This window comes from Metopolophium dirhodum, chromosome 1 (assembly GCF_019925205.1).
Source record: "Metopolophium dirhodum isolate CAU chromosome 1, ASM1992520v1, whole genome shotgun sequence".
NCBI classification, from domain to species: Eukaryota; Metazoa; Arthropoda; class Insecta; order Hemiptera; family Aphididae; genus Metopolophium; species Metopolophium dirhodum.
The window spans coordinates 74,424,421-74,450,088 of NC_083560.1; the positions used below are offsets into that span (position 1 = coordinate 74,424,421).

The following is a 25,668-nucleotide window of genomic DNA, read 5'->3' on the forward strand; positions in this document are numbered from 1 at the left end:
GCTGTACACTATAACACTATAATGTTAAACGTTTCGTAATCCAACCGTTCGCGGTTTTGCATGGAATTTGTAGACATGGCCTGTGTGGAACGATCGTGACTGAGTGGATTTGAATTTTATAACAATTTGTTTTTTGTGTTTTTTTATACACAAACACAAAAATACAAACCAAACTTATTTTATGTCTTTATGTACGTATATATCTACATATACGTGTGGAATATATTATAATCTACATTTTTACGTTCCGACCGCATAGTATATAATATATTATTATAGTGGTCTGGAATAAAATGGTAGGCAGACAAAAGTCAATATATTGAAAGCACTTCAAAATGGCTCGAAGATAATTCATACAGTATGTATATATATAATACACCTATACTGTGTGCAACGCGAAGAGTCTTGTCATTTACGGGGTACCTGTGCCCCTAAAATGTAAGTGGTGCTCGTTTTGTACACAACGTGTCGGTATGATAATATACGGGGCCGATAGATGGTATACCCAAAATATTGGACACATTGCAGAGTCCGACTAAATCGATGGAGCTTGGGAAAAACTTGCCAAGTGTGGAATTTGGAATTTTCAGTAGATGTTCAAGAATTGAAACTCAATCACATTTAAGAAATAATAATAATAACAAATAATACACATTAAACAATATTTAAATTAGTCAACAATTTACAGCACCCCCTAAGAGCTAAGCTGGCCGGAACAGTTTTTATTTGTTACTTAGACTAATAAATTATTTAAAAAAATAGAAGACGTTCTTAATTATATATTGTACAAAAAATGAACGCCAAATTAACCTACTTTGTACAAAATATGTTTTTAATTCATTATATTGCATCTACATATAAACAAATCTATTGGAACAATATAATAAACAATTTTGTAGTAAATTATAACAATTTAAAAAACAAAAAATAACTGACCTACTAATATTAATTACTTACTTAAAAATGTTTTAAATCATTAATCAGTCTTCTGACGACCATTTTATATTTGTCCAATCAAATTTTTCACCATTACTATTTTAGATTTTTAGCTGAGCAATGAATGTATTGATTTTACAATGATGTGTGTTTTTATTTTTTATTATTTTTTTGGGGGGATCATCCCTTTTTAAGACAGTAAAAGTGCTTCAATTTTCTTCAACAACATATTTTCTGGTAGGAAAGTGAATCTAGTTGTTATTTTGAGGGGCAAAAGTAATACAATTTCCAATAGGTTTCAAAAGCGTCAAGAAAAACAAACAATGAATTAAGGAAAACCTGTCTCTTTTTGAGTTGTTTATAGACAATTTCAATTTTCAATTTTTTAGTTTTTATTCTATATAAATCAATAAAATTGTATTCATTTGTCAAAAAGCTTGAGAATTTAATACAAAGTTTCTCGTAAGTAGTTATAATAGCAGCTGATAACTAATAAACATCCATAGGCACGATTTTTATAAGTATTTAAAGTTGAAATGTTGACAAAATTTACAAATTTCTTAGTAGTTAAAAATGTATAAAATTTTAAACTTTTATAGCTAAGGATTGACAATTTAATATAACATGACATTTTCAAATGTAATTATTTTGGCAAAAATAAATTTAACCTACCGTTGTATAAATACCTATTAGTAAAATAAATTACTTTAATCACAATATTATCATCAAATATACTTAGTAATATTATAGGTGCAGGGCTGACCGCTCAGAATCGTTTTTCGTATACAATGATTTTATATCATTGAATTAAAATTTAACTTTAACTTTCAATTTTAAGTTTTTATTTTTTATTTGTAATTGACATTAATTTTTTCGTATTATCCATTTTACGCTTAACGTGTATAATAAAAATGTTTCTCATTACAATATATTAAAACTTAAAATTCAAAATCTAGTAAAATACTACTAAAATTGCATTCATAATAAATTGATTATTATAATATACATTTTGAAACCCAAGAAGTACAATATAATATTCAAATAACATTATGTTTTGCGAGAAATTCGATTCCTCCAAGTCAGGAAAATCTACCACTGCGCGATGACGGCAGCTACAATAAGTTTGTAATAATACATTATAACAGTTCCATATTTTTATTTTATTTTAAATTGGTTTTGATAAAATTCAAAACTATAATTACAATTCACAGCGTCGTGCCATTGTATCCAAATGGAGGGCCTGGACGCCGACGCGGTTATTGTCGTTTAGGCCGATTTCTATAGAATACTGTATTTATTCAAAACCGTTTTTTGGGCAGACACGTTTTCAAAATCAAAGCCACTTTTAACAAATCGCCATATAGACGATGAATTTTTGCGAAAAAAAAATACTCAATTTTTTTAAATTATAATATTAAAAATGGTCTGTATAAGTAATCCAACGTCTCAAAAAACGTATTACGTATTACGTACCCACCTATTGGTATTGAAAAAAATCTTACGGACTCCATGACAATAGTAATTAATAATTATGATGAATATATTATATTGCTCAAAATTACCGTACGTATTGTGTTTGAGTTTTAAATTAAATAAAACATATTGTGTATGTGTGGTACTATGAATTTATTAATGTTTATTAATTAAATCGAGTTCAATATTATGAATAAATAAAAGTATGTCCATAGGTAAAGTATTCGCGGAAAACAGTTCGGAAAATGCCAGTCTAGACAAGAGACATGTCTTAACAGCTGATCGATTGGATTTTAGACGAAAACACGACAATACACATCATTATTATTGTTTCATCCTCCAAATATCGAACGTTTGATCCCAGCCTCTCGTTGTATATTAGCTCTGATTGTATTAAATATTTTGTTTTAGAATTTTGCACTGTTAGTATTATTATTTTAGTGATCACAGCGATTTAAGCATTATATTATAATCCCAAACTAGACAATTAAAAAATGAAATAAGTAGATATATATTTGGCAAAAAAACAAAACCATTAGGTACTACGAACCGATGTAGACGTAAGAATAATATATTATATAGATACGTGAATTATAGGTATAAGATTATATTTTGAACTTTTTAGAGGATTGTTTCTGAAACTCCTATAAATATGTCCATATCCACGCGCCCGGGACCAAGTGATCTGCGAGAGTGGGACGGTAACGGGGTCATCGCGGGTTGTCGTCAACTCACCCCCACCCCCTCAACCCCCAATCCGACACAATATCATGCCGACGACGAGAAGCGATAGGAGTGGGTGGAGGAGTATGCACATTGTTACGAAAGCCCGACCTGCAGCACGTTCAACCCCGAATATCCGACCCACCCGTCGGACACCTACCCCTTTAGCCACCGGGCGCCGTTGGCGTTTTCCGAATAACAGCATTTTTTCGGTGCGAGTGATCGACATCTCACCCCACAGTGACACCCCCTCCCCACAACCATCACCACTACCGCCACAAAGACCCCAAACTACCACGTTACCCGGCTCTCCCGACCGCCACCGTTCCCCTAACCCCTAACACATATTTAACCACACATACAAACTACGCATATACACGTTTATTATACGCATACGCAGAATCTACCGCGTCGCGTTTATATCTGAATTCCGCGCGCGCTGCCGAACGTCACGTGTCAAATGTTCGAGATCACGCGTGATTTATTTGAAGTAAAAAAATGTTTGTACTCGCCGTCCCTCCCTCGTTGTCTGCGCGCGTGTTCGTCCGTGGGTCAAGTGCGGGTGTGCGTAATAATATCGTTGCCGAAATACAATGAGTGACGATATGCGATTTGTCTTAGGGCAGATGAAGACAAATTAGGTAACATTATATTTTTAAAACCTCACCCCAACCCAAATGATTTTACATTGATAACAATATGCTATCCCGGCATTTACGTAGGCCGGTCGTAAGGGTGTTCAAATAATGAGGAATAAACTAAACGTAACTAGAACTCACGTAAACCATATTATTATTATAATAAAATGATGCAAAATACAAACTGTTCATCGTTTTTCGGAACAACGGAACTCTGGAAAATCTGCTGTAAATATACGGCCCTTTAATACGGGTCGTATATTATATTGGCGTATTTACAATTTTTCGGGGACTGGAAGGGAGTGGAATTATATGAGGAATAATTTTGTAAGCCCCTATAAAATGCTGAGTAAATAATAAATTACTTCAGAGGTTGAAATCCCTTACAGCACCCCGACCGTAAAAACGACATTGGTCGATTTATCTTATAATATGAATTATAAACCGTTAAATTGCAATGGTCAGTATCTAGTCATGGTCAAACGTCAACCACAGTGAGTGAGAATTATTTTAATCTAACTAATGTTCTGATGTTCATTTATTACTAACATTAAATTGAATGGTTATTTATTTGATGATTTTAACGGAATAATATAAAAAATAGGTTTATTTGATTGGCTGGTTACTATTTTATTCAAAAATTGTACATTTAAGAAACTATAATAATATATTAATACTAGCTGTATAAACCGACGTTACCCAGAAAAGAATTAAGAAATTAAAATTATGGAACTTCATTAAGTTATACTTAAGTTAGTTTACGGGAAAATCGCCATTGGTGTGCCTCACTTTATTAACTAATTCGACCGAGATGGCCAACGCACCAGTAGCGAATTGGATACTATACTGTCTCTGTAAATGTCTGAACGTGGTCCAAAAACAATCTTTGAAAATTTTCATAAAAAACGGTAAGTAGTTTACAGTATATTATAATTTATAAGCTACAAACATAAAATAATTATTATCTTCATGAATAGAGTTTATATAAAAGTAATATAAATTACAGTGTTATTGTATTTCTGCCGGGGTGAACTGAAACCCTTGTCCGGGGGAGGAGGGGTGTCCGTTAATAGAGACTTGGCCGTATTGCGTATTATTATATGTCGCTCTAGACATCGCAGCTGCAGCTCTGCGGAGTCTCGCGTGGACTATAATTGCACGCAAAATAATAGGCAAAATAATATGTTGTTTGACGATACGGATGTGCGGCGGAAAGTATATTATATAATATACACGCACATACCTATAGAGTATTAAATTATAGCCAGCGCACTCGAGTATATTATATTATATTATTATTATACGCTTACATAATACTATTATTATTATTGTATATATGCGTGTGTGTGTGTGTGGGTATGTGGGTGGCTGGTTGGAGGATGGGTGTGTGTGTGCACGAGTGTAAAACTACCCCGGTCGGTCGTATCGTCGTATACCTAACAATAGTACGGTTGATTAAACGCGCGCCGGCGGCGATAACAGCCTCGGCGGGCGTCCGCGCGCGTTCTCGCGCGGCGGCGTTGCTTTGACGTGACATTTGCAGGCCGAAGCCATAAATTTCTCAGCCACAAACTATAATATTATATATATATATATACACATAATACGCGCGGGGCGGTATTCTTATACAAACATTATATATACGGCGTGGAGCGCATAAGTACAAAATGCATATATATATATATATATATATCATTATATTACATAGGATTTAATCTCGGCCCGTCTTCTGTGTACGAGAGACGTGTTTTCTTAAGGGATTCCCGCACGTATGTATATATATATTATATTTATAGGTGTACGAGCGGCCATAACGTATAATAATATTGTTATATCTCTCGGAGACTGCGCGCGCGTATATTAATATTATAAAAAGATAAAATACGTTTCGCGTCGGCCGTGTGCGTGCGCGCGTCATGGCGACACGAAATAAAATATAGACGTTGGCGGGTGGGTAGGCAAAAGCGATGGGTGGGGGAAACCGTTAAGGTTGCGGCGGCGAAGGAGACCCGCGGTCGCTGCGTGCGTCTCTTATCATAGTGAAGTGGTCGCGCCGCCGCAGCGCGGGAGACGGCGACCGGCTGCAGGAGCGTCTGCTGCACAGGACTCGTGGAGGACGAGGACGGCGGCGCGGGTTTGCTTTCGTTCCGTAACGACTAGTGATAGCAGAGGTCCTGTGGGAGAGAGGCCGACGCGACGTCATGGCCATATACCTATAATGGCCGTGTACATATTATATATACCTATAAATGGATATATATATTTATAATACAGGACGCTCCAGAGTAATATTTATAATATATATATATAGACATAGATATGCTCTATATATACAATAATAACGTTCGATGTCGTCACAGAGTCGTAGTACTACACCCGCACCGAACTCGTACCACACCCACACCACCCCCGCCACAACACACACACAAATCTATCTATCTATATATATATATATATATGTATGTATAGTGTCTCTTAAGAAGAACTTATAACGTTAGATGGTTTTCACGTTGGGGGCCGCGTTTTATGGACTTTTATTTGACCCCTGCGCAGCTCGCACTCGCCCGCCCACGCCTAAACCCTCGGCGTACGCCGGGACAAATTTTTCGTCGCCATAAATAACTATTTAGAAAGAAAAAAAAATAAGAAAATAAAATCCTCTCCGGTAGACATTCATATATATATACCGTAGTCCGTACGGTATATAAACAGATCAGTATTACTTTACAGCCACCGTGCCCGCTCGTCGCCAACCATCCTTGACACCACCACCGCTACAGGTCAGCTATATAATATAATGCGGACGGTGCGACGGTCGCGTTTTAATTTTATTTATTCGTTTAAACGTGTATATTGCGCGTAAGTATTGTTTTTTGGATACCTGTCACTGTGTATGAACCCTACGTATATAACAAGACGATCCCCATTTAACTTACTATATGTTATACTAATATTCCAAGACCAATTTTGCGTGATTGAAAAAAATACCCTTTATACCTATGCGTATACTTTAAACTATATACATATAGTTGGATATAAAATCCTTTATTATAGCCTTTATTTAAATAATTTTTAAATTACAGGTATTGCAGATAAGTCATACGACAACAGTAATGACAGAAAAAATAATTTTCTATCAGGCAAAACCAGTTTTTATTTATTATAGTATACATTTAGATATTTTTCTGCAGATTATCGGTGTATGCTAGTATGGTATGAGGCACGCCATATAAGTTTTAGTTCGCTACTTCTTTTGTCTAAACTAAAAAAAAAACAATATAAAATTTACGAAACTGCTAAAGTAAAAAAATCATTTATAAATTACGGTCAATGGTATATAAGTATAATATGTTAATATACGATAGGTACACAAAACATCATTATCCCTTTGAGGAGTAATGACGTATATTTACGTCATTTAGTTTGTATGTCCTGTAGAGGAATGACGTATATTTACGTAATTGTTGAGTTATGGTGTTTATCGAATTTTAGTGATTGTAATTATTTTTGTACAGATTTCGAACACATAATGAAGTTTGTGCTTCCATCTGTCAATGATTTTTTGTTATTTTTTCTAAAATTTTAACTAGATTAGAACATAAATGTATCTATTTATTACAATTATTTTTTCCCGTATGTTTAGAGGTTGCCTATACTGTCTAATTTATATTGTTTTATTACAATAATTATAAATGATTATGACGGTAAAAGTACAATTATTTGAAAGATGTTATGATAAAAAATATTATATTATTTATATTTGATTATGACAATACAAAATATGATAATTGTTATTGGTATATTATATTATTACCGAAGTTGCAAGTATAACAATTGTGTCTTAGTTAAGTATTTAAGATTTAAATTTGTGGTTTTATTTCATCTGTTTTTGTAAACGATTGATCAAAATGAACTCTAGAAAACTAGCTGAATCACAAATTTCAGAAATTATTACAAGTTATAAATCGGACATTTATACGTCATTTTCTTCTTCAGGTAGTTCTAGTTGTAGCTCAGATTCTGAATTAAATCATGTAGAATTCTCAGAAACGATTAAGAAACGTTTTAAATCTAGTATAGATAAACATGAAACCTATGGTAAAAAAAGATATATGGCCAAGTTCTAATTCTAGTATTTCCAAAAAAAATAATGTTTTTTACGATAGTAAAACTGATAATTATCATCATGCTTCCACCTGAGGAGTACAAGTTCCTAATTCAGATGATAATTCGGTTACACATGATACCTATTATAGTATTATAATAATACTTACTTGAGTTCTCTAGATTTGACAACTTGTGCTGAATTAGATTCAGAACTTTTTAATTTGGAGAAAATGCCAATTGTTTTTGATGATAATTTTGTGCTTTATGATGATTCTGATACTCAATATCATGATAATCAAAATCAATGTACTACTAATATTCTTGAGCAACAAGTTGACAATAATCCTATTTTGTTAGATAACTATTCTAGAAACAAAGATGATACTTCTAATAGTGCAAAGAAAAGAACTAAAATACCAAAGAAAAGAAAGAAAGATTTACCCAAACATTTTTCTGGTAGTTGGAATTTTAATGAAGAACCAAATTCTAATTACAAAACTACATCATTTGATTTTGATACTTCTCAATGTGGAGTAAATAAACATTTTATTGATGACCTTGCAATAGATTTTACTGAACTTGATATTTTCAAAATTATTTTTGATGAGGATTTAGTTCAACACATTGTAAAAGAAACTAACAAATTTTATTACTTTCTAGTCAATAATAAATTATTAAAACAACATTATAAACTTAATTTATGGAAGGATACTGATTTGAATGAGATGTATATATTTATAGGTCTTAACCTTTTGATGGCACACCTAAAAAAAAATAATTTTAAAGATTACTGGTCTACTGATCCTATAATAGAAACACAATTTTTTGGTAAAGTTATGTCTCAAGATAGATTCTGTTTATTACAGAGACTGTTACATTTTAGTGATAACCGAAACCCATACAATAATTTGTCATTCTATATAAAAGTCATTTTATACTAGGTACCTAATTGAATTTTGTTATAGTTTGATTTTTTTAAGTTTAATTCGTATTGTTATTTTTTTTAAATTTATTCAAGGAAGAATAAAATATATATAATAAAAGTTAATAGAACAAATGCGTTAGTTGTCTACTTATATTTAATTATAACCGTATATCTTAAATAGTAACGACGTATATTTACGTCATTACTATTAGGACTAAAGAACGCACGACGTAGATTTACGTCTTTCCTCCAGGGTGTGAATTACGTATGACATAAATATACGTCATTACTTTGCAAAAATTGTTAATTTATTATTATATTTTTTTCATATTAATTCACTCTGTGGGTGATAATGGTAAAATAAAAATTCACTCTTCAAAGAGTTACTATAGTATCACACCTTACACCCACCGCATGCTTTGAGTAGTAAGCAACTTCTCTGGTCCCGTTTTAATATTTAAATAATTAAATATTCTATTGATTAAAATTTTTCTAAGATACTTACGGATTTCAACTTATCACATGTTTTCACTATATTTGTATAATTTATTTCATATGAATTGTAGGTACATATTAATCTTGTTAAACTGTCATGATACGTTAAAAATTAAATAAATTAAAATTACAATTTTTATAAAAACTTATAGTTGTAAATACTTTAAACAATATTATATGCCAAACGTTACTGTAGTTAGCTAAATGCATCACATAGTATTTATATTACGATATGTACAGAGTGAGCGATGGACTGAGATGGTTTCCCACCGCCGTGATATTATACATTTATATGATACTTTATATGTACGTAAGTATAAACACACTAGGATGATATTATATTATACCCAGTCATGTAAAGTACTCGAAAAGTATTCAAAATTCAAATACTTTTAACAAAAAGCACTTGGACAATATATTTTAAATCCTTTATCAAAGTATCTGTATTTAAAATCAAATGCTTCTTTCCAAATATTTTTTTTTAATAAAATAATACAGTAGGACAAAGACAAACAGCTAGTAGTTGTCGTTGAATATTTTTTTAACGCGAACCAACCACGACTTGATGGTTAACGTATAAGTTCATATTAAACTTTTTCCGTCAGTGTTCTGCACAACGACCACATTACGTGGGTGGGCTTCAAAAGACTAATTTAAATACAATCGTTATGAGAAGACAATGTAATAATGACAAGTGACCAATTTCCTATTGCACAGTAGCCAACAATAATATAAAAACATTATTGGATGTCAGGCCAATATTACTATAATAATATTAATCCAAAAAAACCAAAGATCGCTTGGATTAAGTTTGTTTGTTTTACACGACGATTATCAAACTATTGGACAGAAAAAAAAGATCGATTTCGCTTAATCTTAAAGCAGTTTAAGCGGTATAATTGTAGGAATTATAAATTATTCACCAGCTCTATACACGTATTAAAAATATACATTTTATTACATTTCTTGATATTATGTACAACAACACTCACTGGAATTTAACTATTAATATGGCATAATACTATATTGTACACTGTACAGTGGCTTATTGGTTGCTATTTTTATATAATTCATAAAATCATATCTCATACGTATCATGTAAATTAGCTTATAAGGGTTTAAAGATATTTTTTGTTTTTATTTTTTTGCTTATTGGGATTGCCCTATCTAGGTCTGCAACGTTTCAAAGAAGGAAGCCATAAGTACAGCATATTATTATAATATAAATCATAAACTTAAATATCTAATTATTTATCACAACTAAATCTATACTGTAATCCTATAATACCTATCTGATGATATCTGATAATAAAATACATACGTAAACAAAATGAACTTTATGATCTTAACTATAGTTTAAGTATAATATTTTTCCTTAAAAAAACATTTTTACTACCTATAAAAATGAAATGCTGATTACAAATACTAACAGCCATTTGTTTAAAATACCTATTAAATGTAACAGATTTCACCATAAAATGTCTAAACACATTTAAATATTATTATTATACCAAGGTAAGTAGGATTTAGATCAAAATGGGATTTTAATGTAACCATAAAATAAATAAATAAATAAATGATTGATAAGAAGAACTGGTATTTTAAATGTATGCATGTCCCTACTACAAAGTAAAGATATATTGTAATACACCCAAATTTGTTTATAAGAGTAGGCCAGCGAATAAAAACTTGCATTAGTTATTTTTGTTGCATTCAGTTATTGAGTACAATTTAGATAAAGTAATGAAATGAATAGTAGTAAAAAACTGTGGTGAATATAATGAATATTAATAAACAATAGTATAAAAATATAATTTTATAATATTACTATAATCATTGCAAACAGATATTTTTCATTATTAATTTAGATCAAAGGTTTGTTAATTAAAAATAAATATATTGATGTATAATATTACTGTGTTAAATGTTGTAATAATAATGTCAATGTCAAATACAATCAGTAGGTGAATTTAAATTTCAAATCGACAATGATTGAAATAATTGCATACGTAATTGTTGTGGTTTTTGTGGTGATATGGTGTTACTTCAAATGGCATAACAGGCGCTTTGAAAAATTTGCTGCTAGAATGCCGGGGCCTCCAGCGTATCCGATTATAGGAACAGCATATAAATTTATCGGATCATCAGAACGTAATGAAAATAATAAATTTCTAAAAAAAAATGAAATGTTCTATTTTTGTATATTTTTTGATATTCTTCAGAGATCATGACCAAAATAATTGAGTTGGCGACAGAATTTAATCAATTGCCATTTACACTATGGTTAGGACCATATTTCGCAGTTGCCGTTAGTCACCCAGAAGACCTACAAGTAATTACTTTTTTTTAATATATTGGTTTAATGTAATCTAAATTAAACAGTTAGATTAGTAAAACCGTTAATTGACGTGAAGTTAATATGTTCATATTATATTTTTGTATTACATAGTACAAATTAAATTATCTGAAATTTATTTTTTCACATAATTTTGAAAATACTATTTTTTAATAGAGCGATGGGCAAGAATATAGACACAATAAAAGTAGTTTGTTTACTATTTGATGAAATCTCCATTTCTAAATATTATTAATTTAAAATGAATGGTTGTTTTTATTATTATTACCTTCATTTTAGATTCTGATCGGAGCGATATTGATTTCGAAAAAAATTAGATGGCAAATTGATTATACAATGTTGTGTGTTGTGTGTTGTCTTTGTGCGTCTGTGTACACGACGAGAAGTCGATATAATACTTCAATATAAGTTTTCCTACATTTAATATACAAAAAACTTTACCGGAATGTCAAATTAAACTTACCAGCTACCGTATTGATAATAACAATATTTATATACAAATAATAGGTATCCTAAGCTGACAAACTGTTTCCGCTCAGAATCGTTTGTCGTAGACAATGATATTATATTATTGAATTCAAATTTAACACCATCCATTACAGTGACCAATGACTTGTAACCTACTGTACAGCAGAACAATACCCACTTACTTGCTTTTTCAGATTGTTTTAAATAATTCAAAGGCTCTTAAAAAAGACAAAATGTACGATTTTTTCAAGAATGCTGTGGGTGAAGGTTTGTTTACTGCACCGGGTAAGTTAAATACAAAAGTTTGAATGATTTACATTTGTACAAAATATAAACGAAATTCATTCTTATAAGTGGTTATACACTTATATGGAGATTTTTTTATAATTTCATTACAATTAAATATTTTTAAAATGATTTCAGTTGACAAATGGCGGAGACATCGTCGCATGATAACTCCTGCTTTTAATGTCAATCTTTTAAAACAGTTTTTCCCTGTATTTAACGAAAAAAACAAAATTCTTATCAGGAATGTTACGAAGGAATTAAATAAAACTGAAAAGTTCGATCTCTGGCACTATATTGCACCAGCTGCTCTTGATACTATTTGTAGTAAGTATAATACCAGTCTTGTAAAGCCCTTGAGTAAAACTGTAAAATTATTTGAGTAACAATATTCAAATACTTTTTAAGGAATCAAATAATTTTAATTTGTAGTTTATATATTTTCTATTTAATTAGTTAGATACGTAAAATAAAACAAATACAATTTGAAAATAAAATGTATTTTTTTACTTTGAATTACACTCAACAAAAAATTATTATGATTCTACAAAACAATAAAAGTATTTTGGTAGGTTCATTAAGTGAAAAAAAAAATGAAATTATTTGAAAGTATGTATAAATACTTTTTTTACCGAGTATTCAAATATGTATTTTAAATGCTTTTCAAAATAAGTTTCTGATTTATCTGTACTTGAATACTTTTAAAAAGTATCTTTTAGAATACTATATAATACCATCTAATATAAGATTTGTGATAATTATAGTAACTAAGGGACATTTTATTTTTAGAAACCACTATGGGTTACAATCTTGACACTCAATCAAACAATGATGAATGTGATTTCGGCGAAGCAATTGTAAAGTAATACTACTTAAAGTCCTGACAACTTAAATTACATTTCATAATTTATTGTGTTACTAAAAAACACGATAACCATTCAAATCTATTTTTCTATGCAATTCAATAAAAAAACTAATTCATACTGAATATTTAATTTTCATCCTTCTGTTTATACCTGAAATTATTATGTATTACAGTATTAACCACGTAAATTTGTTTGTATAGAGTAACAGAGTTAGACGCGATGCGAATTTACAAGCCATGGTTCTACCCAGAAATTTTGTTTTCAATGTATTTAAAACTCACAGGACTGCAAAAGATATTCGAAACAATTGAACAATTTCCATTACAAGTATGTCTTTTAGATTTAAATTTGTTCATGAACACTTACAATCATTTTGGTCGTTTATCGTTGTACATAGTGATGCTCGTTGTGTATCGTAACCAGTGACTATATAGTATAACGATGGACTCTGGGTCCGTGTGCAACGATTTATTTTGAACACTTTTTTGTTCAGTTATTTTTAATTTACACTTGACACTATTATTAATTTGAAAAATATGAATACAAAACACAAATAACAATAATACACCAGTGGATACTAAAATATATGTAAATTGTTATTTAATGTTTGATAGTAAATCATCGATCGCATAAAATAGATTTATCTGATTTATAAATATGAATAAATAAAAAACGTAAACCATAAACGCAATAAAACTATAGTGGACGATTCATTTGACGATAAACTATTCTAATACTAGCTCCTTGGATTGTTTAAGCAAACATTTACCAACTTGTTGTAGGTTACCAAATCATAACAATTATATACATTGTTATTACCAGTACCCGACAGTACATAATGTATTTTACATTTTTAGGTTATCAAGGAAAAGAAAGCTGAATTCGACCAAAGAACAAAAGCAACTAATGATAAAGCAGACGTAACCAACAATGACGATGGTGAGTTATTTGGTACAGTGAATTTAAATCATCATTGTTTACTATATATTTTTTAGTGCAACAGTATAACCAACAATAAAAATTGCCTAATAATTAAAATTAAAAAGTTCTAAATAAAATGTATAATTGTTTAGAAAAATATTCAAAACTATTTTTGGACATATTGTTTGAACTGAAAGAAAATGGTGGAAACTTCTCAGATTCCGATATTAGGGATGAGGTGGTAACGATGATGACTGGGGTAAATATATGTGTTGTTATAATTTTTATATTTTATATCTTTGTTGGGAAAATATTTTAAATAAAATATATAAAATATGTTATTACAGGGCAGTGAAACCAGCGCTATCACAATCTGTTTTTGTCTTTTGATGTTAGCTATAGATCAAGATATACAAGTAAATATATAATATGTAACATATGACAAAAATTTAAAATATTCTTGAAGTAGATTTGACAATTTTTAAAAATTTAATTTTTACAGTATTCACTTATGTTAAATAAAAAAAAACATATAAATAAAAATGCCTACAATTTTCTTTGTTCGCGTTTCATTTAAATTGGAATTTTATTAAAACAATGTAATATTATATACCTAACTATTTTGTTAATATTTCTGATTTATATTTAAGGATAAAGTATACGATGAAATTTACGATATATTTGGGGAAAGTGACCATATAATAACTTTTGAAGACACTACTAGACTAGTGTATTTGGAACAAGTGTTAAGAGAAACTCTTCGGTTATACCCTGTAGGACCATTGTTACTCAGAGAAATTGAAGAAGATCTTAAAATATGTGAGTGAATTCAAAAATGTACTACTGTTGTATAAAGTAATATTAAATCAACTGTAATTTAGTTTCAAACGATTACGTACTGCCAAAAGGAACAACGTGTGTTATAAGCTCAATAGCCACACATCATAGTCCTGATTTGTACCCAAATCCTTGGTCTTTTAATCCTGAAAACTTCAGCCCAGAAAATGTCGCTAAACGCCATAGATATAGCTTTATTGCTTTTAGTGGTGGTCCAAGGGGTTGCATAGGTAAAGTAATATTTTGTGAAATCTTAATTATAATATAATACAACTCCAATGTATTCTAATAAAATTGTATTTAAATTTAAATTTAAATGACAGGATCCAAATATGCCATGTTGTCGATGAAAGTCACTGTGTCAACATTTTTACGACACTTCAGCGTGCATACAGACATCAAGTTAACAGACATTAAGTTAAAGTTAGGTTTGTTGATGAGAAGTGTTCACGGTTATCCTGTTACAATTCGACCACGAGACAAAAGACCAACATATTATTCTATGCGAAATCAAAACAAGCAAGGATAATGCGCAGTTCATTAATATGATTAGTTTATTTTAAACACTTTTGAGTTATCTAGATATATGTTTTAATATGAGTGTATCATGTTTATTAATACAAGGTAGCTGGGTGAAGGAGAATACAATGCTAATTAATGTTTATTTAGAAGCTTAAATTGTGTATTAAAAATTTATATTAAATTAGTATATTTGATCAATAAAAAAAAAAATTGTAAAAACTTAATTAAAATACTTATATTTATTTTTAATATCGGAAAAATATATTATTTTAAGTTTTTTTGTGACTGTAGTCATCGAATATTGCGTTGAGATTATATAATGTTTGTTATCATTTTATACTCAAATAATATATAGCTGTAAGTTGTACACTATAACACTATAATGTTAAATGTTTTGTAATCCAACCGTTCGCCATAGACATGACCTGTGTAAAAAAATCGTGACTGGGTGAATTTTAATTTTATAACAATTTATTTTTTGTGTTTTTTTATATACACAAATACAAAAATACAAACCAAACTTATTTTATGTCTATATGTATATATATACGTGTGGAATATATTATAATCTACATTTTTACGTTCCGACCACAAAATATATAATATATTATTATAGTGGTCTGGAATAAAATGGTAGGCAGACAAAAGTCAATATATTGAAAGCACTTCAAAATGGCTCGAAGATAATTCATACAGTATGTATATATATAAAACACCTATAAACACTGTTTGAAACGCGAAGAGTCTTGTCATTTACGGGGTACCTATGCTTCTAAAATGTAAGTGGAGTAACTTAGACTAATAGTTTAGTAATACATTATTTGAAAAAATCGAAGAAGTTTTTAATTGTAAATTATACGACAAATCAACGCCAAATTAACCTACTATATACAAAATATGTTTTTACTTAATTAATTTTGCATCTACATATAAATAAATCTATCGGCAACAATATAATAAACAGTATTGTAGTAAACTATAACAATTGAAAAAAAAAAATAACTGAACAACTAATTTTCAATATTGATTTAATAATGTTTTAAATCATCAAACGGTCTTTTTCTTTTTAGATTTTTCTTCTTCTCTATCAGTCAGGTACGTTTTTTTTTGTAAAAAATCATTAATAACGGTAGGTGATCATTGGTGGATAGAAAGTTCAAAAAAATCTTTATTTTTCTCTTCAATTGAAACTGCAGGTCTATTTTAACACAGTTGTGTTGTGAGTGGACAATGCTGATAATCCTCCACTTCTTTCTTTTGAGTAGAATTAAATTAATTTAAATGGTGTATTTAATAAATATGTGTAATGTTTTCTTATCGTGAAGAGTTTCTATATTAAATTATTAAAATCACGACCATTTTATATTAATTGCCCAATCAAATCGTTCACTATTACTATTTTAGATTCTTTAATTAATTAATTAATCAACAGTCCCAAATAACTCGCCATCGCCCTTGTTGGTTACATCTACTTTATCATTAATTGCTTTTGTTCTCTGGTCAAATTCTGCTTTCTTTTCCTCGATAACCTAAAAATGTAAAATACATTATGTACTGTCGGGTACTGGTAATAACAATGTACAGTCGAGTCGTGATAACTCGAAGTTGAAGGGGGATAAAAATACACTTCGAGATACGTATTATTCGAGATATATAACTCGAATTTATCAAAATTAAATCAAAACTTCGAGTTATGTAATGAAATATAATAAAATATAAAAATTATAAAAATTTATGATAAATATATGTAAATAAACGTTGTATAACATAACTAAAATAGATTATAAGTATATGTACATAATATGTATTATTTATTAGATACAGTAGAAAAATAATTAGTAATTAATTTTTGGGTTTTCGGCTGTTTATTGACAAAATCTTCTAATTTTCCTATGGCTTCGAATATAGAAGTATCCACACCTGCGACGGATTCAATAAACTGCCTAACAGTATGTAGTGATGATATTGCTTGGTTCGGAATCACTGTTTGATATATTGATACCCATGATTTCGTTATCAGTTAATAGTCCAGTGACTTCAACATTTTCATCGATTGTAGCACGATCGACACGATCGACACAACACTGTCAATAACATTATTAACCATACATACATACTTACTGTTATTGTGAATGCGCTAATAATCAGTTTCTATATCTACTCATTTTATCTTCAAGTAGATAAAACAAATTATTACGAAATACCCAGATACCCATATATCACAGATATAAATCATATACTTCGACTAAGCTATTCATTACAATTTTATATTCGAGTTAACAAGACTTATAATACATTGAGTGTTATGAGAATTTCAAGGGGAATAAAAAAAAAATCGAGTTGTCAAGTTTTTCGAGTATCGAGGTTCGAGTTACCGCGACTCGACTGTATATAATTGTTATGATTCGGTAACCTACAACAAGTAGGTAAATGATTGCCTAAACAACCCAAGGAGTTAGTATTAGATTAGTGTATTGTCAAATGAATCGTCCGCTATAGTTTTATTGCGTTTATGGTTTATCAATCAGATAAATCAATTTTATGCGATCAATGATTTGCTATCAAGCATTAAATAACCATTAACCATCTATTTGTGTTTTGTATTCATATTTTTCAAATTAATAATAGTGTCAAGTGTAAATTAAAAATAACTGAACAAAAAAGTGTTCAAAATAAATCGTTGCACACGGACCCAGAGTCCATCGTTATACTATATAGTCACATGGTTACGATACACAACGAGCATTGTTTTTTTTTTTTACAAAATAATATATTATTACTGAATAAAAATATGAACTGCAGTTTCAGTTTATCAAATATTAAATAGTATGAAATAATTTATTGTAAAAATAAAGCATGTAAAATCTAAAAACTGTGGTAAAACGTCAACGTTAGAACACCTATAATTATAACCCTGTTGTGTCCGATCGCCTGTCAGTTACCAGTACATATAGTTACGTTTTTGATATTATTAGGTCTGTTTTACAGTATATGTGTATCTAATGATATCATCATTCAGTTTTTAAGTTATTCATAAAATTAATTGCATAAAAAAATAGTATTGAATGGTTATCGTGTTTTATAGTTCCACAATAAATTATGAAATATAATTAAAGTTCTCGGGACTTTAAGTAGTATTACTTTACAATTGCTTCGCCCAAATCACATTCTTTATTGTTTAATCGAGTATCAAGACTGTAACCCATAGTGGTTTCTAGAAATAAAATGTCCCTTAGTAACTATAATTATAGATAATTATCACAAATCTTATATTAGATGGTATTATTTATAGTATTCTAAAAGATACTTTTTAAAAGTATTCAAGTGCAGATAAATCAGAAACTTATTTTGAAAAATGTATACATACTTTTAAATAATTTCATTTTTTTTTATTACTTAATAAGCCAACTAAACCGATTTTAATGTTTCACGTTAATTTTGTAAAACATTTTACACCATATCATTTGGTGTAACTTTAAAAAACTTTTTTTTTTTGTCGAATCATAATAATTTTTGGTTGAGTGTAATTGACAGAAAAAAATATATTAGGTATTAACCAAAAAAAAACTTTTGTATTTAACTTACCTGGTGCAGTAAACAAACCTTCACCCAAAGCATTCTTGAAAAACTTGGCCTGACAGCCAATAATGTTTTTATATTAATGTTGGTTACTGTGCAATCGGAAAAGGGTCACCTATAATTATTACATCGTTTTGCCATAACGATTTTATTGTATGGTCGTTTGTTTACAATCATCGGACGATATTGTAATGTCATTCACATCTATTGGAACCGGAAGTCGTCCATTTTCAATATATACGGGTGATTTACCAAATATGCTTATTAACTTTGTATCTTTTAATAGTTATTTTATTAAAGTTGTGATTTTTAATTTTTAAATACACTTAGACTATAATTATTTTCAAATAATTAGTCTTTTTATACCATTTTTATGAATTGTTCTGAGAGTTGAGACTATATTTGAATTAAAACCATCATTTTGGATAGGAAATTGTTAAACAGATGGGGTTTTTTTTTAAAATATTGTTATGCATTTAAATAGTATCAAACGAGTAGTTTCTGAGATGTATATTGTATGTATACAGACTAAGGATAGAAGCCATTAATACAATTTGAACCGCCTATTTTAGAATCGATGTGTGTCCAAAAAAGTTAGTTAAAAAAAACAATTTGTACGCTACCAGTGCCATACAGCGGTCTGAAAACCTAATTAGTAGATAACCATCACAAACATTTTTTTTTCAAAATGTATACACATGATGCTTCTTTAACCATTGAAAACAGATTTCATGTGTTATAACTTATATTATATTTTGTGACTTACTTACGTCGTTTCTCATTTTCTCAAATAGTTGGATCATTTTTACAAAAAATATAAAATAGGTACTATATATAATATAGTTTTAGAATATGTAGTCTTGTTCTTAGTAAACTTAGATCATTTTTGCAAACTATAAAATGTCTATTGATCAATAATACTTACTATAATTTAAAAATCATCACACCCCCATTGCATATTTTTGAAATCTAGAAGTTAAAATAATTGATCCTAAAAAAATACACAAAATAAAATAACTCAAAAACAAAAATCTAGTAAAAATTTAGATTTGGATATTACATAATGAATTTAAAAAAAAAAACGTTTTCGTTACAATTTACAGTAAAGAAGTACGATTCTCATTTGAAAAAAAAATTGTATTCCTACATGACACTTCTTAAAAGTATAATAAATTTAAATATTTGAAAATATGAATATAGATATAGTTAAAAATACCAAAAAGCAGATTTTACTATTATTAAAGGTAAAATATGGTAGATGAGCACTCTTGGTGAATCAATCTGTATCAATTATATGATAATATGATACTCTTTATATAAGTTTAACGCCATCGTGCTACGAGTTTGCAGACAATAACTACTTAACATGATTGGTTTAGGTTGACTTACAATATTCTTAAAGCTGTAAAATGTTTGATGAGTTTACTGCTATTTTTATTATTAAAAAAAATTTCTGTCGGTTTCGATTACCTCTCCTTAATTATAGTGAATGTTAAATCAGTTTGTATAGTTATACTCATAATATTATGTTCTGCACTGTATATAGTTACATTGATTAACACTGGATGACTTGATCTGGTAAGATTAAAATTATACGGTTGACGTTTTTTTAAATAATTTTTATTATTAAATAACACTCAACAGGTGTCAGATCAGAACGATCAAACGCTTTTTACGTTTAAAAGTTCCTTTTGTATTTTATTTTGTTTTTTAATACTCTACTTCATTGACATATTATTTTCTGTTTTACGTTGATCCGAAAATTCATATGCGAAATAATAATTAATAAAAATATGTTTACATAGGTACATATTATATTTATTTTCAAAGCCTCCCTTGTGATGGAAATACATTTTTAAACACATTTTCGAATAACGAACGTGTTTACTTCATGCATGTGTCAGATGCACAATGGTTATATTGCCTCAGAGCTCAGAGTAAACAACGAATAGTTCGAATCCAACGTCCAATGGCGTGCCATAGTATCATAATATGGTTGTCTGCTACAGCCTACAACGATTCATTTAAATCTGCAAAGCCCGACATTACCATACCGAACATGACCTATATACTATATAATTTATTTATGTTCCTGAAATTGGGTTTTTTTTTAATTGTATACAATGTAAACAATAAAATCCATACTGAAACGACTATTTGCAATTTTTGGTTCGGGGTGGATGACTCGTAAACAGTCCGCTCATCAGAACATATCATTGTGTTTTACGCTGATCCGAAAATAAATTCAGATGCAAAATAATCTATAAATATAAAAATGAATGTTTGTCTATCGTCTGTCCTTTATGCATTCCTAAACCGTTCATCCAACTGCGATGAAATTTGGTACAGAGATAGATTAAAGTGATTAAACCTTTGAGAAAAATATAGGCTACTAAAAAATGGTAAATTAGAGGTCCAACCCGGGGAGGTGTTCAAATAGGGATATTGAGATTTACGATGGAAATTTTGTTTATAAATTGTTTCTATTGGTTTTAATAATAATAATAATAATAATCGAACCACGATTTCGGTGGTCCAATTGTTTGCATTGTTTTTACATTGTTTTAGATTCTGAGTGGAACGATGAATGTATTGATTTTACAATGATGTTTTTTCCTTATTTTTACTTTTTTTGTCATCTTTATCTATACATGCAAATTACGAATTTTTGTATTTTTATTCTTTGGATTTTAGTACGGTTAGATTAGGTTAGGATTTTGTATTAATTAATTGTATTAATCCGCCGTAGGTTGAATTAAATAAAAACGACAAACTTGGTATAACTTTGATACTTTAGAGTTAAATAAATGATACACTTACGTACAAACCACAATGGGTCCGCGATCTAACGTAGGTAGATTGCTTACTTGATAATATACTGCTCACGTAATCACAAGTGAATCTCACTGACATCGAATGGATGGGATGGCTATAGATTAAAATATAATATCATTTACATTTGAAAAGACATTGCTTCCGCAGTGTGTCAAATCCAAAAGAAGTTGAACAATCACAATTTTTTTTTTTAGGGTAACAACGGGTAATTCAGCTAGTAATTAATAATAATATGTTAACTTACATGTATAGGTAACTTTTCCCTGTGACGGAAATACATTTTTAAACAAATTTTCGATTGATGAACGTGTTGATCTACACATGTGTCAAAATACTTAATGGTTAAATTACCTCAGGGCTCAGAGTGAACGATGACTAGTTCGAATCCAACGTCCAATGATGTGGTATAGTCCATAGACTGTAATAGTTTTTTTATGGATCTAGGCGTGGATCCAGAAAATGTTAACAGGGAAGTTCAAAAAAAAAAAGAATTGGTTAAACCTTTCTATATTAGATTACGTAATTTATAGTACAAATTTATTTATTGGTGGCTTAGACAACAGGGAATGCGTCCGAGCATCCATACCCCCCTGAATCCATGCCTGGCTACAAACGAGCAAACCGAACACGATCTATTCATTGCATGATATGACGTTTTCCTGAAGTTTGACTTTTTTTTGAAATTTTATCCTAAATGCAAATATTGCAAACAATGCAATCCATACTAAAATGATTATTTGGTTTTGGCAAATCGTAAATAGTCCATAAAAGCGCAGAATAATCGAAACCCCCTGTCTCGAATATCGATTGATAAAAAAATGTTCGAACTACTTTTGACAATTTTTAAAACTATAATTGGTGTGGTATATTTTAACGATGATATATTTTTTCTTCACAGAATATATTTTATAATGTTCTTTTAACACGTTATAACGTGTTTTGAATTCAACCCCTCTATATTATATAATATTATATAACAGTGCTACAATTTCAATTATTTATTCAATTTAAAATACGATCCCTTCTTGAGTATTTCTCAGTACTATGGGACCCCTGTACGGCAGTGGATTCTTCTCTTATAGAACGTGTCCAGAGAAGATTTTTAAGCTCACCAACGTTTATTCTGAAAATTAATCATCCACCTCACGACTACCAACTAGTTATGCACAAACTCGGTCTTGTCTCTTTAGCTGATAGAAGAGTTGAGGCTAACTTACTCTTTTTACACAAATTAATTGATGGAACTATTGATGCTCCTTCCCTACTCGCACAAGTTGGTTTTAAAGTTCCTTCCCGTCAATCTAGGTCATCTGCAGCTCCCTTCGCTATTACTCCACACAATACTAATTACGGCAGAAACCAACCAATTGATAGGATGATGCGCCTTGGCAATGAGCACCCTCGCTTATTTATTAGATATTAAAAAAAAAAATGTATTATTACTATTATGTACCTAAAAATTTAAATGTATATGTCTCATTAATCATTATATACTATATCATGTGTTTTTTATTATTACTATTATCTCTATAAAATTGCTACTTGTAAAGTTAGGTAACTGCAACACCCACTTAGGTTGAATTTATATATTTTTGTACATTATATTGGGCTTACTGCCCGTAAAAAATAAATAATAATAAATAATAATAATAATATTGATCACGTCTATCTTTAATGTGATTTGTTCCTCGATTTTCGTTCTTGCGAATCGCATTAAATAGCCTTGGTTAATGTGGCAGGATAAACATCTTAAAAATAATACGGGATTATGGCTAACGAATTATTGATTTTAAAATTTCCACGATTGACTAAATATTAAAACCTAAAAGTAGTGCACAACTTTGAATTTGATATATAACATCCAAACGCAGATTAAAATCATGTTCATATCAAGATAATATTTTTTTCTGGAATACAACGGATAAATCATTTTTTATAACAATATGTAATATTTTTAGTGTTGGTAACTATTAAATTATAAAAATAATTAAGGATATTGACACAATTATAAATAATACCAAAAAAAATTTATGATAAATACGGTTTCTTTTTTGTCACTAAGTACGAAATATTAATTGTTATTACATATTATTTATTGGTACCTATTGTTTATATATTTCATAAAAAAAGGCTAGATTTAAGAAGAAGATTTTTAAATTTTGTTTTTGGGTTCCAATTTAATATAAATAAAAAACACGGTGTTCTAATATTATTAATGCTTAACTAAAATGAACAAACAGTTATTTTATTAGTTTATATTGATTTTTATTTTTTTTTACGATATAAAACCTCTTGTTTTTATGTTCTAGCCAAACGTCATTTAGTCCATCAATTGTTGAATAACTATTTTTTTCCATATATCAACTGAAGCGTAAATAATTCTGTATTTGTATGCATTTTCAAATACACGAGGTTTATTAATTTAATTTTAAACAAGCGTATCACAATTAAAAAAAAATATTTTCCATATAATATATTAAAATGATAAATATAATATAGACTATAGTAGGTATACTATAATATTAAAAACAATATTATATTTTTAACGAATTAAAAACTATTACATCGAAATGTGGTGAGTGGGTCTAATCTCGTGAACTTCAACCCGTAAATCCACCAATAAAGCTTACAATAATACGACTCGTTAGTTAGAATTTTATTTCTCAAACTATTTTTATATGGTATAAAATGGTCAATATAGTTTGTTTCTAGTTTTGACGACACGATTTAATCCTAAACCGATAGCACGTCACCACAACAACAAATTAAATTCTTTTCAACATTTACTATTGATTCTGTTATCTCAGAAATGACGAATATTACTCGACTATAGACGTTTTAATGTTTTTATTATTATAAAATAAAATATATCTGAATCTTATACTAAAATTGTTAAATTTATTAAAAAGTCTGAATTAGTTATTAGTATTAAATATTGTAATAAATTGCTTTCGAATTATTAAATTATTATATTGACTATAGATGAGTTTCAAAAATGGTACATTGTAGAGCTATTATAAAAGTAGAACTACTTTTGTTATTAATTTATCTATCTAATACTCTTATTGTTAATATTATCATAATTATATTATCTAACTCGTTTTATTTTGTTCATATTAAACATCACAATTCACGATTATGATTGAAATAATGATATTATAACAAATTATCAGTAAGTATTTTGTTTTTAACGGGCGGCGCATTATATAGGCAATAGTGGTGCATGTATGCGCACAGTGACGTAAGTTTGAGTAATTGTTTAATTAATATTTTTTTCCTTTTGTGTCGAAAATTAATTATAGGCAAAGGGTTGACACCCTCTCAAACGTTGCACCAGTTATAAATATAAACATGTTAACATCTTATAGTTGCAGCAGTCATGTAAACATTTGTAATAAATATTTTATTGACAAATAAATTATGCAATTACGTCTTGTACTAATTTATTAGTCTCACACAGAAAAATAGTATTCAAGCTCAATCATAATAATTTAAAACCCAAAACAACGTGTTTTTATATTAATTGAATTATAACAAATAGTTGAATAAAATATTGTATGCACTCCCCCTTCCCATACAACTTACCTCGCAGAGTCTACATATGTATATCAATTTATTATATTAATGATGAGTTAGATTTGATCTATGTATAATCGTTCTATATTATTTTTAAATTTAAACATTTAACTTATAACCTAGCGT

At 29.2% G+C, this 25,668-nt stretch overlaps 1 protein-coding gene across 1 annotated transcript; it reads left to right on the plus strand.

The window, feature by feature from the left end:
- Window positions 1-11,017: 11,017 nt before the first annotated feature.
- On the plus strand, window positions 11,018-16,087 carry LOC132935761 (cytochrome P450 4C1-like). Its single transcript, XM_061002373.1, has 13 exons — window positions 11,018-11,172; window positions 11,259-11,448; window positions 11,520-11,629; window positions 12,316-12,406; window positions 12,545-12,733; window positions 13,196-13,268; window positions 13,473-13,599; window positions 14,130-14,211; window positions 14,346-14,452; window positions 14,541-14,609; window positions 14,844-15,012; window positions 15,075-15,260; window positions 15,354-16,087. Exons 2-13 carry the CDS (start codon window positions 11,286-11,288, stop codon window positions 15,557-15,559), a joined length of 1,572 nt encoding a protein of 523 aa, XP_060858356.1. The 5' UTR covers window positions 11,018-11,172; window positions 11,259-11,285; the 3' UTR covers window positions 15,560-16,087.
- Window positions 16,088-25,668: the final 9,581 nt, after the last annotated feature.